Below are 16,405 nucleotides of genomic sequence, written 5' to 3'. Positions count from 1 at the left end.
ATTCAGATCTCCTAAGATGATAAGGATGTCTCTTTTAGGAACGGCATCAACAACTGATTGTAATAAGTTGTAGAAGTCATTTTTATCATCTTCGTCTGCGGTGTTTGTTGGTGCATACACCTGCATAAATGTTGTTTTCTGGAATCGAGTATCAAATCTAGCTGATATCACTCTTGCAGATATTGGATTCCACTCCAAAAGCGATTTCTTGGCTTTCTTTGTAAGCATGAATCCCACGCCTTTGTCATGTATGTCGTCTTCATTTGGATTTCCTGAGAATATGACCGTATGACCTGAAGATAGTGTTGTCATTCCAGCTGTATTCCATCTTACTTCGCTGAGTCCTAGAATTTCGATATTGTATCTATCCATTTCGTTCGCAATTTGCAAGCTTTTGACACTTTGATACATTGTTCTAACATTCCAAGTGCCTATGGTTGTTGGTTGTTTTGGTGAGAACAACTTCATCAGCTTTTGCGTCATTTGCTGTCCTCGATGTTTGGTTTGGTCCTCTTTCTCTAGTCTTGACGAGTCCGAGGAATGACTTTTACTGTAATCGTTTCTGTAACCATTTGTATCCACTAGTTGGGGGTTGGCCCTCTAGCTTCAGCTTTATTTTAATGTGGTGGTCAGCAAGTCCCTCACATGCTTTTGTATCAGAGTCAGCTCTCCTAGATAGGTTCCCTACCATGGGTGACGACTCCTTTCTAGCCGGGTTTTACATCAGAGTTTCCTCTCCTAGACAGGTTCCTTTTCAAAGGTTTGATCCCAGTCTGACCATCGTTTTCTGTCTGGGTTGTCTCCCGTAGCCTTTGACTCAACAGTCCATCACAAGGCAGCGATCTATTTAACCCATAGGTGGGGCAAGGTTGGTAAGAGCCAGGGCGTGTTCCACGCGCCGGTGGGCCTGCACTCTACACCTCTAGGGTCCTTGTTACTCCGAGATCCCCTTCATGTTAGCCTTGAGTACTAGACCCAAGTTACCGTGTGTTACCTCGGGGAGGCAAATTGAAGGAGTCTTGGTAGTGTAGAGGCTATGTACTGGCAGAGGAAGGCTTCTGCTTACGCTGCTCCCCTTTTCGTCTACACGTAGACTAGCCAGCGTCAGTAGCGATCTAGAGACGTTCGATCACTACTGCACTAGACGCATATCACTACCCTGTGGTTATTAAGCCACCAACACACACAATTTTTCATAACATTTCAAAAATATTTATATTTACAAAAAGGAGTCATTCTGAACTTAATCATGGTACAAGTGAAGAATGAAAATGAGAGAGTTAAACTTTTTGACTTTTTGAAAACCAAACATTCAATTTTCTGTAAAACAATATTTAGTCAGCCTTTTATAAAATTACAAAATACAAAATCCCAATAATAATTTTAGGAATATTTAATAACAAAAAATACCGAAGAATAAAAAAAGGCGAATTCAGACGCATCAAAATCCAAATACATCACCAAAAAAAATGAAAATTGAAAACAAAAGTCATTATATAGCACAATAATATTCGCCATAGACGGTAGGCAGAGCGCGTGCACTGTTATCATATTGTAGAGTTAAAAAGTCATTACGTCATCCAGATTACAAAGATAAAACTTTGAGCTTTGCTGTCAAAGCAAGGACATTGCATGATCCGTTCGGAAATGCATCCCAAAAAGCGTTTATATTGCACTTACAAATTCATGCATTATTAGTCTACCCTGGAAAAATACCTATATTAATTGCAATATTAAACTCTTTTTATAGTCCTTCAAACATCTTTCAACCCAAACGATACACTAAAATAACTATTTATAACACTCAATGTCAAATTTTATTTTTCATTATTTTTTTTTTCTATTTTTGATAACTGGTTTGGGTAAAATAAAGTATATGGTATAAATCAGATATATTATGTGTAAATTGAGCAGAAAAATATTTTGCTATGTTATGTTTATAACAAATAATAATCAAAATTCGGCGATGCGTTTCTTCCTGTGTGTTTATATCTTACATCACACGTTAATACAATTAGTAATGTAACAAAGCATTGTTCTTTTATGTTTTATCAATTGTTTATGACTTAATTACATGTTTGCCATTTCGTGATGCATCTGAAAATGATGCCATTATCGCAAACTTCTACGATTTGCAGCAGCTGAACATTCGCTACTATATCTCTGCCAAGTAGGGCACCATTAGGTTAAACAAGAGAATAAATCCAACGTCAATATCATTGTTTGGCCAGACCTAGTTTAAAAAGCGAAACATATAAAACGAGAATAGGAATGGTGTATTTGTCAAAAGACAACTACCCCACCGGGATGAAAATGTCAGCCCAATGCCAGCCGTTGGTCATCAATGAAACTCTCATTCCTCAGGACAAGCCGCAGTTAGCCCAGATTATCATTACACACAGGTACAACGAAAGTGCTGCCCCTATATGCTGAAGTCACATAAAAATAAACTAAAGGTAAAAAAAAGATACCGTGGGAAAAAATTACACTATTATACACACCTAAATTCAGCTCAAACAGTCCGAGCCGTTGTTACAACAGAAATAAAGAAACTGAATGTAAATTACACAAATATACAAACACGACTACTAGCAGTTAACTGACATACCTGACATATCCATTGCTGCGTTTGACCTTAATCAAGTGTACCAAGGCTTAAATACGGGTATTGCACATGTTAGAATTCTAGATTTTGCTTCCTATTTCGACATTTTGTCGTAATATTCTGATGTATTTGATCTTAATGCTGCTGATGAGAGTTTACACATTAAAACATTTTAAGAGCATACCAAAATTTGCAATATCCTCAAATGATATTTTTATTACATGATAATACATTCAATTATGATTAGTTGTGTTATAGATTTCCTTATTTCTAAGAACGACATTAATTAATTTTGTTTTATGACATCAATTGCTACAGTGTAATCCATGACAGCTAGAACCCATTGAACACTTTTACCATGCTCATATTAAAACCAATTTTAAGGTTACTGGCTTAAAAGATACCATTAAAATGCTCAAAAGTTTTGATCATGACAAAAATTTTCAGCATTTATAAGTAACGAACTGCTACTTGAATGGATGTTGGAAGTTCATAAAACAACCATTACCAGCGTACTTTGTAGCACTAACCTTGAACATTTAGGTAATATATATAAAAAACATCATTCATGTATTTGTCTTACTATCTTATTTTTTGTTACCACATGTGTTCAATAATTGTTTGAAATGCACTACAATTAATAAGTGGAGGGCGTTTAAAATGTTGAGCACATGGTTATGTGATGGAAATTTTAGTCACAACTGTTTCGTAGAGTGATCGAAGTAATTAGAAGAGCACTATATTCTTTCGTTTATTTCAACTTTTTAACTTACGGAAAGAAAAACAAGCACGACTGGAAGTTTAAAATAAATTGAAGACAAATTAACCAACAATGGACTTTGAAGTGCATTTAAATACTTGTAATGCTTTATTTCAATGCATATTCGTTTACAGAAATGTTTTAAAGAATCCAAATCATTCGTTGACATAATTAGTGTTTTTCTTTCCCCATACTAGCAGAAGTAGTCCCATCTTCAACACGATAACGCCATATGTATACTAGCTTGCAGTAGGTAAAAAGTATGTAGACTGTATTTTTGGATTGATTTTCTGTTTTCTTCTCATGAATTATACTAATATAATATCAAATATAATATAAGGCTGAAAAGATTCAGTTTATTTTATTAACATGACTTTCAATACACATGCATATATTGTTCCGAAATATAAAAATAAGAGATGTGGCATACTTGCCAATGAGACAGTCATCCACTAAAAGCCAAGCAACGTACAATTAACATTCTACAGGTTATCTCATGATCTTCAATGATAGGCTAAACCCATACCATAAAGCAAGCTGTTAGATGCCCCAAATAAATGAAATGAAACTATTCATAAAAGACATAATCGACCTAATCTAAAAGCGTAAAACAAATAACAATGAACATAAAAAGCAACAACATCAGTGTACGACAGGTTCCTGGCTCGGGACATGCACATAAAGTATGTGGCGTTGTTAGCTGAACAATTTTCGTTTGAGAGGGACAATTTTTCTTTTAATCCGAGTTGCTCATTTACTTTTGTTACTTTGTATGTATGATTTTAGTTACTTTATGTTCTTTGTTGTGTATGTCTGTTTTCCATGTCTGGTCTTTGTCCCTGGATTACATTCTTTTGATTTCGCTAGAATCATGGTTCCCTTGATAATTCTTTCATACTACTGGGGAACATGAAAGTTTCTTTATCCATAATAATTGACGATTTTTAAGGTATTTATCTCCCGAACTGAGAATTACCATACTATTTAAACGAAGGAGAGCTCTTGCTATAATTATCACTTGCCTTTCTTACTCCGACAAAAGTATCAAAAAGCAAGCACATCAGAAGTAGTAAGGTATTTTTCTGCCATAATTTGTATGTGACACACAGGAGTGTTTTAAAAAGTAAACGGTTAGTACAAATAAATTGAATTCAAGATATACTTTTCTTTTCAGTAAAATGTTATACAGAAAGTTGTTTTAACTATTTAACAATTTTAACTATCGAACTTTATTTAATTATTACTTACCTTTGTTTAAAACTTGCTTACATACCCACCTTCATGGTGGTTATATCAAAACAGATGCCTAGAGCAACCCGCAAAAAAAAATAGGAACAATTAGTAAAATTCAATTAAAATGTCAAAAGCGCATTTAATTGATGAACATTCAATTGAACAGGGAGGCAACATGCAGAAAGCAATTAGAATAGACTAATGAATTACAACCAAGTTCACGAGTAATCATTACAAGACTAGTTAGATAGCATGATTCTCTTTAATTTGCTATAAGTATTAAGGGCTTTTACTTTAAAACATGGCATTTTCAGAGGAAGAAAAAAGAATGTAAATGCCACTCACAGATGTTGAATTTGTGAAATAATAATTGTTCTGCAGATTGAAGTAAAATATTTTATACGCATTAAAACATGCATTTTTTTTACTTAAGAATTAAATTTTTGAACCATATTATCAGGCACTACCAAAGCCTGGACACAAAGACTTTGTGCATCGGTAGGCTGAGAAAAAATACCCGGTCATGTTTTATTTCATGTACGGTATACTACCAAAAAGGCAAACTATAAATTATCAAGAAGGTAATTTAATATACTGCGTGCATGCACTTACCTCTTATCGTTTTCTTAATATCAAGGCCTGAAATTTGCAGTGTTTTTAGCACTCTGTAACCTTTTACTCGGGTGCAACTGAAAGGTCATATGGACCAAAGATAATAGGTGAAGGCCAAATGTTTCTACGACTTTCGGTTATCAAAATATGTACTTTCAAAAAGGTATGATATTTCAAGGGATATAACTCCTATAAGATTTGATAACAAAATACATGTTTATGTTTATTCATTAGGTCATCTGCTTGTGTACTCGTAGCCGTTTCCATATTGATTCTATCTATTATCATTTTTTAAGATATGAGCGATTGAAGATATTGCTTCTAAGGAACATAACTCTTTCAAAAATATTGAAATCCTAATCAGGGTCATCTTCTTATGGAACATAATATCATCCACGTGCTAAGCATGAAGAGAGAGGACCAAGTTGAAAAACGTCAATAAAAGGGAGTATTGTATAATGATTTCTTAGATGTTCACGTTGTGTTTTTGATTAAAAATACAAATACATACTGTAGTTTTCGACTTCTCATATGTCGGGAAAGACCTTAATAATAAAATTAATGTGCCCCAATAATGTAGATACACACAAGTTCTAAGGTATCAGTCGTCTATTATATATCCCTGAGCGGGTGTACGTCAAAACATGGAGGCTAAAAATATAATGCGCTTTCTTTTTGCCTTTTCCGTTTTTTGTTTCTTCGCAAATCATTTTTCATCAAAAGTACAGGGTAAATTTCAAGATATGACACAAAAAAAAACTTGTTTTTGAGGAAAAACAGTATTTTCATGAACAATAATGCTTCAGAAAAGGGGTCTATTTTATGAACTCACAATAAAAGTGAAAGTAGAAAGAGTCTATTTTTAGTTCGACCTGCTCTTGTGTACCAAAGTTCGTGCCTTTTTTCTACAATGGACCTAAAAATTATTTTTGACATTTCCGTAAAGAAAAAACATGGTCTAAAGTTAGATTGGAACTCCTGGTCTATTTTTTTTAATCATGAAAATTGAAGGTTTATTATAGAAGCGTATGGGGCAAAGAATACAAGACTGAGATCAATAGAAGCATTTCAAACGAATTATTTTCCTTATACGTCTATTGAATTCAAAATAAAAATACATCAGTAGATTAGGTTTGTTATAGGCAGAAGGTAAAATAATTGCACGTGGAGTCATTTCACAACTATGTTGTTTGTGTCTGAAGGATCGATCTTTAATGAGATCGATTCAAAAATCGACCTTTACACAAACTAAACAGAAAAGATCGATTCGGTCTTTAAAAAGTCTGTCTTTATACATAGTCCTTTACAGATCTTTAATTTTAATCGATCTTCCTTGAAGTGTGTACGCTCGAATTAAACAATGTTCAATAAGATATACAGATTTAAAAGCGATGTTGCGCTTGTTTGTGGCAAACAATTTACGTGTGTAACATAACAAAAATCGGGGATGGAAAGGAGTTGAATTTTACAAATACTTAAGATATAGATAATTAAACAACTGATTATCTGTATACCCTAAAGATACAATATATTTGCAAACACTATTATCTGCACACATGTGACAAATTAAAATTGAACTGTTTGTAGATATTTTGAGCATGAAATATTACATTTTTTTTAATTCCGACCGCCAATCTAAACGTAGTGAGTGTAATATGGTCCTTTACGATAGATCACCAAAACGACTAAACTTTCTGCAAAAGTAAACGCGGTTTTATTCCATTAAATAGTAATCAAAGGAACCAAAGCTATAGCAGTAATCAAATGAATGTAATCCAGGGACAAAGACCAGACATCGAAAACAGACATACACAACAAAAAACATAAAGTAACTAAAATCATACATACAAAGTAACAAAACCAAATGAGCAATTCGGACTCCACTAGAAACTGGGAGCATGGACCAGGTGCACCGGTAGGGTAAGCGTCCTCTGCTTTTCTAGAAACACCCGCCGAGTTGCTCATAAAAATGTCAAGACCGTGGTAGACGAAAGTGGAAAGGAAAACTATGACACGTTGAACAAATCAGTTTTCATGGCGCAGATGGATACACCGTAACCATCCACAGGTTCATGATGATGACCATAAAACATTTGTAGCGATGACTTCAATCATGTAGCAACATAACCCTATTCCAGAAGCCTAGAATTCTAGCGCGATACAAAAAAGTCTGCGTAGTTTCGGCAAGCTCTGGCATAACGTATGAGTTGTGATATGAACACTCCATGCGCAGGTGCTGAATGGATGTTGCCACAGATGAAAGGAAAGTTGACAATTCTGAATGAAAAATCACGTTTGTCGTAAAGGTTGGTCATTAGTTTTCATTTACCATCGATTTCTAAGTGTAGGTCAAGATATGAGGCTGACTTCACAGTGTCTGTATTATCCTCTATCTCAAGTTCCTTGGGGTAGATGCGATGTTTCAAATCCTCAAATTTGGGATTGTTTAAAGATAATACGTCATCCGTATAGCGGAAAGTGAGATTAAAGGATCTAGCTAAACGATATTCTTTCTTTCGGATCAGATCAGCTATAAAGTCAGTCTTATAAGAGTGAATGAATAGGTCAGCAAGTAGAGGACACAGCACAATTTGTTCCCATTGGAATGCCGACCGTTTGATGAAAAAAATGTCCACCACGATGGACAAATATATTGTCGATTAAACATTCCAGCATTTTGTAAACATCTTTTTCCTTTTCTTCTGATGATTTGGAATTATTTCTTACAAAGTATGAGGAATCTCTACCAAAAACTATATAATTGTATCTAGATGTACCAACTTTTTTGGAAAAACAACGATGTATAATGTTTTTAATTCGGGATTTTAACTGAGTTTGGAGAATAGAAGGATACAGTGTGGGAAAATCATAGGTTTTTATGCTATTATGTTTTGATAATAGTCTTGAACTGATTGTCTCCAAAAGATCTTTCGATCTTTTTAGGATCCACATTGAATTAATACCACTACGGGAGTAACAAGTGTTGTGGTAGTACTGCAGATCCTCTTTGACAGCTGTGAGTATAGAAATTAAAAGTTTTGAAAAAGGTTTGGTGGTACATTTTGCAGATCCAGAAATGTAACGTTGTTTGTATGGATTCTTGTGGAGTTTAGGAATCCAGTACATAGACGCTGAATCACAATCATCGTCCTTGGTAGAGAGACCAAAAGAGGATAGCACAGATTTATGGTTTTCCACAATCCCTTCTTTGGAGAGTGTGGTAGCAGTATAAGTCTTATTACTGCTATTATCTTCTACTTATACCTCTGATAATAAACATTGGATAAAAACGTTTTGCGGAGACAAAAACGATGTTGTTTTGGGCTTTGTCTGCAGGTACGACAACACATTTGTTATGTATAGTGGACAATGTTTTTGCTACACCGGGGTCTTTGAAAACTGGTGTAACATTGGCACCCATTGACCTACTTAGAACTTTCATTCGTTTCACTTGGCGGATGTTTCTAGAAAAGCAGAGGACGCTTACCCTACCGGTGCACCTGGTCCATGCTCCCAGTTTTTAGTGGAGTCCGAGTTGCTCATTTACTTCTGTTACTTTGTATGTATGATGTTAGTTACTTTATGTTCTTTGTTGTGTATGTCTGTTTTCCATGTCTGGTCTTTGTCCCTGGATTACATTTTTTTGATTACCGCTATAACCTTGGTTCCCTTGATTACTCTTTCAAAATTAAACCTAACGGCCTTTAACCACTTTGACAGAAAATCAATGTCGAAAAGTACGATTATTGTCATATGAATTTTGCAGTTTTAACTGCATTTTTATCTGTACTATGTCGTGATCATATGAAGACATATTTAGTAAGTTTTATTGTTGCGTTAATAATTATTAGTTTACTCTTGATTGAACAATGTGATCAAATGATTAGTAACATACATTTCCTTACATAATAAGAATTAGTATGATATTTGATAAAGTTTTACCAGAAATTCCAAAGCTTAAACTGTAAGAACGAGTAGGAATCGTTGCATTATAGCACATGATTGTAGCCTGTGTAACTGAGTATTTTTTTACCTTATTTTTGGGCAATATATCTTGTTCCTCTTAAATTAGCAGTAAAGATTCCTGACATGTTTTCAAACACAATAAAAGATGTTAGTCTTATCTATCACATTCTACCTGATTCCAACAGGAACAAAAAATAAAGTAGGTGTAACTTAAATTGATAGAAATATCAAAATAAATGATACAATATGGGGAAAACTTGTAGTTTTTTCCGTATAATATCGGTAAACTAATGTAAAGAGATTCATCTTTCAGCAGGTGATGTGTGTATATTTAAAAGTTGGTATCAATTTATTAATGAAAGTCATTTACTATCGTTACTGAATGATCTTTCTTTTTTTCTCATATGTATAGAATTTAACATTTATTGTCTTACTGCAATTAACCAGTTGTATGTACATGTATTTATAGACAAAGAATTCAATAAATGTCATATAGATCTTATTTTGTTACACTGTTAAAGCAATTACAAAAAAAGATGCCTGGTCTGCAACTTGTAATTTGTACTTGGAAAGACTTAAGTCATTTTTCTTAGTTCATCCCAAACTTGAAATCAAATAAATTAAGAGAAAAAAGGCCATATTTTAAACAAGCTGAAAGTGTTGGATAAGATTCAAATATGATAAAAGTCTAAAAAACTTTAAAATTTGAAGTTTTATTTTAGCAATAAGCAACTTATACAAAGTTGAAGAAAATGCTTATTTCTTATCCTTTGGTCCTTAATTTCAAAAGGTAAAGGTTCCATCAACATCTTGCAATAGTGGTATAATACTTAGAAAAACAATTTCATAGATAGAGATTTACTTTTACATAAGTAACTGCCAGGAAACCACAAAACAATGTCTGCTAGTTTGTCCATGTTACCAAATGTTCCTTTATAGACATGGTAATAGCCCCTAAATCAACTCAATCTTTACTTTTATGGTATGGAACCTTGTGATTTAAATTAACAAAGATACGAAAGCAAACAATATATATAGTTTAGTGATATAAACTGATTTTATTTGGTCCCTTACATACTCCCATAACAGTAAAAGGTTATCAAACAAATCAATCAAAAACTTTTTTGAGGTATTGCATCTTATAAAGTGCAACTTCACAGAGATCCATGATATTTTTACTGATGTCATGATTTTAAAACAACCAAAACGTTTTTTTTTGTTTTGCCGTTTTTCGCCGTAATTTCTCATACGATTGAGTTCATGATATCTTAGATTAATCTAAGTCGGTGTACGATTATACAGTATTGTGGTGAACAAGTGTATTCAGTGATTGGGGTTACTATATATTTCGCTTCTACGACTATGATTGCTGCCAAAACCGAGGAAACTGTATTAAAACTTAACTCAAATATCATAAGACAAAATTTTCTCAATGCAGATCACATAATTACATGCATATCTACTTACTAAGCAACTGGAACTAATTTTTAATTAGTGTGGTAGTACACCAAAAAAAAAACAGTTATATCATCTTCCTCCATTTGAATAGAAATCAAAAAGGTAGAAATACACAATAACTGGTCAATTTAGCTTTCAGAAATATTTTGCTATTGTTTCCCTCCTTGGACTGTCGATATCAATTAATTTATTTATGTAAAGGAGAAAAGAATATTTGTCATGCATATGGTGAGGAAAGTTAAGCACTATTTTTTTTTAAGTTATTGTCATTAAGAAGAAATAAATCATTGACATATTTTTTTTTTCAATTATAACAATATCATATGATTATACAGTAAATTTTATTTCCGAAGTCCCTTTTTTCTATTTTTAGTACGAGCAAAGCGTTTTCGAATAATAAAAATAATAATTCAAGTATATAAAAGAGTAATCAAGGTAACTAAGATCCTAGTGGAAATCAAAAGAATGTAATCAAGTAACAATGACCAGACGTGGAAAACAGACACACAGAAAATAGAACATGACATACTCAAAATAATATATACAGAGAAACAAAGTGGGAGCATGGACCAGGTGCACCGGTAGAGTATGCGTTCTCTGCTGTCCAGAAACACCCGCCGATTGTCAAAGAGTCAAGTCAAGGGTAGATAAAAGAGAAAAGGAAAACTATGACATGTTGAAGATGTCATAGTTTAGACCTTTTAATATATGGATTTATACACTACACCATTATCTTCCAGTTAATATTGGTAATCAGAATGGTAAAATGTTATATTAAATTCACTAATGGATATTTTTCGCTTTGTCTTCGGTAAGCGGTAACATACTCTAATTGTTTTGAATTAATTTTATGTAACTGCAACAACATACGGAATTCTCTAGCATATGTGTTTCTACTTATGTGTTACCATGATACGCAAGAGCCAATAGCCGTCATGATAATTTTATTATGTGGCACCAATCTCTGACGTACATCTGTTGAAATCAACTATTAGAAAGTATACTTCATACAGTACTTGAAAATGTTTAACGCGATATCAAATCATGTGTTCAACAGGAATACTTCTACTAAGTAAGGACCGTAACATAAGTTGACGTTTGCCATGATGTTTCCTATTCTCTTGACGGTTTTCATTAAAAATTTCGATTATACTCTTGCTTTTATCACCTGCTTTAAATAACATAAAGAGAATACTTTTTTCAAGTTAGTATACTTTTTAAGAGAAAATAATGATATTTCAATGATTGATTATTTGAGATAAAAATTACGGAATAAAAAAGGACGATAATTCGTGTTCAGCTTTGGACAAGCTACTAGTATAATTGTTTAAATATAACTGGTTCAATTGTACATAATCTTTATATTTTTTTTTAGATTTGATTGAAAGGACCTCTTGAATCTTTTTTTATAATCGTTACTAGAAAGAACTGATATGAAGTAGTTATTTTCGTTGACTTTCAAACATACATCAAGCAAGTCTGATGTTTTATTGTATAACAAAAACAGGCGTTATTTTAACAGAGTACTAAAATTCTTATACTAATTTATCTGTTAATAGTTTGTAACAGAAATGTAAAAAATGTTGTAAACATTTAAGCAGACACTCAATATTAACAGAAGACTTATCTTACAAAATAATAATGCAATATTTATCAAGTAACGAAACTTCACGAGTGAAATATCTAATAGCGATACTTCACGAGTGGAAGAGGTATCGAAGTAATCAAAGACGCAGTTAATTAATAGTAATTAAGATATGCAGGGGCGGATCCAGGATTTACGTTAAGGGGGGTGTTAATTGAATCAAATTTAGAGGGGGCGTACGCCCGACATGCCAGTCCTTGGATCCGCGCCTTATATGTATTTGTTGTCATAAATCATATTAATAGCTGATATGTCTAAAATATACTTATAATTGAGAGGTTTTCTTTAACGTCTTTCTTTTTACTACCCCATTCAAGACGTAGAAGAAGAAATCTCTAAATGCATCAACGTTCTATGTACCACAGTTGTAACAAAGATAAACATTTGAAAAGTACAGAAAAAAAATCATTTTTAAAACAGAAATTTAATTTATTAATTATTACGTAAAAATGTAAAGATATCATTGGTATAATGCGCATTAACTGATAAACTTATGTTTTCTGAAAATTGATCGATAAGTGAAAACAAACACGAACTAAATGTTCATTTTGAGAGAAAAAAAAAACAAAAACTGTTTGCTCTGCATTTTATGTAATAAAAGTCTGTTTTGTTTCAGATTGTGAAGATGCTGGTTATAGTTGTAGCGGTGTTTGGTCTTTGCTGGCTTCCACTCCATGTATTTAATCTAATCCTTGACTTTAAACCTGAAATATTACATAAATATTCTCCCATAGTGATGATGACGTTATATCTCTGTATTCATTGGCTGGCTATGTCCAATTGCTTCGCAAATCCTTTGATATATGGATTTACAAATGCAAATTTTAGGGTGAGTTTAAAGTTCATACCGAACACGAATTATATTAAATGATAAACATATTATTAGGAGTTCTGTTCATTAATCTTTTGTGTAACCGTGTACTTATATGAATTTTTACGATATGACCATTTCTCATTGCTCTGCAATACTTCATCCTGTGAAGCATTTTGCACCTTTTAACTTATATATCCAATGGATAAAACCACCTCTAGATTTTTTCGTTTTTGAAACTTGATGAGATTTTCTTCACATGAAATTCAAGCATTGACGAAAAAATCACTTTTAATTTAGAATTATTTGTTATATATAAAAGAAGGAAAGTATCTTACATATTGATACATCTTTAAATAAATTTCATTTGATACATTTTAGCATTATCAGTTCTATTGTTAGAAAAGTGTCAATATTGTTCAATTATGAATAACTGCAAAAAGCAGTGATAACAGGCTAATTGAACTCTTTAGTTTTCCATAATCTTTAATGATCTTGAACATTATAATCACTATGTATACTACTACGTAGTTTCTGCCGTTTCAATAGGTTAATGTAAACAACCCTTCAAACCTGACATAACACCGATTATGTTTTTGCGCAATACTTCAAAACTGAGTTTTAATTTATTTATGTTAAAATATTAAATTTCCGGTGAGAAGTTGGCCTACTTAGATAAAAAATGTGGTCCTTTTAATCACGTCTTAATATCAAAATATAACTTTAACAAAAGAAAACTTAATTACCATTTGGTTAAATTTATCGTGAAAGGGATGAAATCAGTTTACAAAGTTTATAGTTGGCATTCATAGACATTTCGTTCGCTTAAGAACTTGTCTGAAACGTATAGAACGTCGACTATTCTTAATGGTCGGCCAAATTTATCAGATTAACAACAACGAAAGAGTGGTACCCTGTAAATTGCGACATCATTCATACACGATGTATGGTAGTGCGGGACAGTTCATCTAGGTGTTATTATGTGGGATAGAGGATCAAATTAACGACACGTCACAACAAATCAATATTATACAAACATCTCAGAATGTGACGACTCTATTCGCTACACTGCTCCATCGGATCAGATTGATACAGGGAAGATAATGTAAACGTATAGAAAGGTCTGAAAAATTCCCAACAATAGTACTGTCCCGTACTACCATACATTGTGTACTAAGTTACAGCCCTAGATTAATCCTACGAGGATGAATGAACAGTGTAAAAAATACTAGTTGAGTTGTTTTAGGATAATAACATTTTCAAAAGTGAAATAAAAAACGGAGTAATGAGTGGTGTAAATTATTTCTCCAGTCGAGATTGTAAAATCTATTTTTTTTAACAGGCATGTTTTAGCGGGCATGTTTAAATCTTTCTTTTCGCAGTAATTTAATCAACACCCGGTGACTAAAAAGTCACGTAGACCCATTAAACTTTTTCAGATCAAAGACGATCTAGTGTTCAAGGTTACTTATACATTTTATGCTTAAAACATGGCTACAAAAATACAACTGTAAAAATAGTTAACACGAAGCAAGTATTCTTCTACTAACTGAGCAACAAATGTCTTCTCAAAATATGTTTCAAGCACTTATTTTTTGTTTGTTTGTTTGGTTTTTTTTTTTTTAATTATTCCTGTTTCAACAAACTATTATCGGTATTTGTTATTCTTTACACTTTGTAGATTCCGTACATTTCTTTGTTTTTACATTTAATGAAGCAAGAGAACTAATGATCGTTCTAAAATAAAGATGAAATTTTAGACATCAATTAGCCTATTACAGTTTAGGATAAATAAGTTTCCGCTGCCGTTACAAGTTACATGAAGTACGTCAGAAATGATATTTCAGTGATGAAGCTTTACTATATTGTAGATTTATATGTACCGATAGTATTAATCAATTTAAGTAATGTGTAAAACAACACGGAAAGAACCATAAATCCGTTCTTAAATGTGAATAAAAAATAGACTTGAAACAAATAAATCGTTTTTGTAATTAACTGTCGTAAATACGTATGCTATGATAGTAAAAACAAAAAGGTAGGTTTTATGAGTAAAAAGGTTTCATACTGGGTTAAAACTGTGGGCAGTGTATATCATTTAAAGTAAACTATCAATTTGCATTTTTGTGACGCACGAAAGAAAAATCCACAAAACTCATTTTGCTTAAACTCATATTGCTTAAGCAGTATTCTAAATTCAAATTTTCCAATCATATATATTGCAAATTTCAGTATACATCTATACCTGTTTCAAAGAATAACCTCTCATCAGCAGCATTATAATCAAATATAAAGGAAGATCTAAATCCAATCCTTTATTGTATATAAGAAGTACTCAAAACAAAAATAACCAAATGAATATATTTGTCTTTGTAGGCCGATTTAGCAGCACTGTTGTATATGTGGTTTCCATGCTGTTCATGCCTGCGAAGAGCCATTCCTAAAAGACAATACAGTTCTAGTACACGTGACAGTGTCATCATGAGACGCCAAAGTACAATAAGGTCTGCTAGAGTAGGAAACGGCTTCTATTCTACGAAGCATGACGTCAGCCGTGTAAATACAAGTAGTTCAGCTAAACAAAAACAGTATACAACATTAAGACAAATGAGTAGAGAAAGTAACCTTTCAACAGACTGTTCATGGTGAAAAGATAATGTAGTTGAGGCTTGTTAATATTAGATTGGAGGGCAAAATTACAAACATTTATATCGAGGGAACAAAGGCCTAATTATCAGTTGTCATGGTTAATGATACAGAAAGGATCGGGATGATCCGATTTTGATTGATAAAATCATTTTTCTTTTCATTTATTACGAATAGACAAATATATGTTCGTTTACTTATTTATTTTTACATTTTGTTTATATTTTATTTATTTATTTTGTCGAGTAAATGTACATTGCATGTAATATGTCACAAATTTCTGTTTCAAAAACATTATTCATTGTATAATAAATTTATGATCATTCCTAACTGAACTCCAGATAACATCTATGGATATTTGATTACGATTACAAGGTAAGAAAACGACCTCAAATTCACATTTACAGACGTAATATATTAGTAACATAAAGAAGCCACGAAACTAACAGAGTAATAAAGGAAACCAAATTTGAGCGGAAACCAAAAGAGTATAATCTCCAAAGTCAAAGACAAGACATGGAAAACAGACGTATACAAAAGTAATAAAATAACCAAAATAACACGTGCAAAGAAACAAAAAGTAAATGAACAACACATACTCCACTAAAAGCCGTGAGCTTAGACCAGGTGCACCAGTAGGACAAGCGTCCTCTGCTTTTTATTTAATAT

At 32.6% G+C, this 16,405-nt stretch overlaps 1 protein-coding gene across 2 annotated transcripts in view; it reads left to right on the top strand.

Annotated features, from left to right (window-relative positions):
* The window catches only part of LOC148618915 (RYamide receptor-like), a 38,546-nt gene extending 22,480 nt beyond the window's left edge, over positions 1–16,066 (top strand). The window contains exons 2-3 of one of the 2 annotated variants that reach the window (XM_088578280.1): positions 12,896–13,108; positions 15,467–16,066. In XM_088578280.1, the coding sequence (XP_088434406.1) occupies positions 12,896–13,108; positions 15,467–15,739 (486 nt within the window). In that variant the 3' untranslated portion in view covers positions 15,740–16,066. The remainder of the gene's footprint in view (positions 1–12,895; positions 13,109–15,466) is intronic. The other variant, XM_088578281.1, reaches the window with a different exon arrangement.
* Positions 16,067–16,405: the final 339 nt, after the last annotated feature.

The sequence above is a fragment of the Perna viridis genome, chromosome 4 (genome assembly GCF_037379345.1).
Source record: "Perna viridis isolate PV_CMFRI_1.1 ecotype Kerala chromosome 4, ASM3737934v1, whole genome shotgun sequence".
Taxonomy (NCBI): Eukaryota; Metazoa; Mollusca; class Bivalvia; order Mytilida; family Mytilidae; genus Perna; species Perna viridis.
Note: the sequence above shows the minus strand (reverse complement) of the source record. Positions and strands in the feature narration are given on the sequence as shown.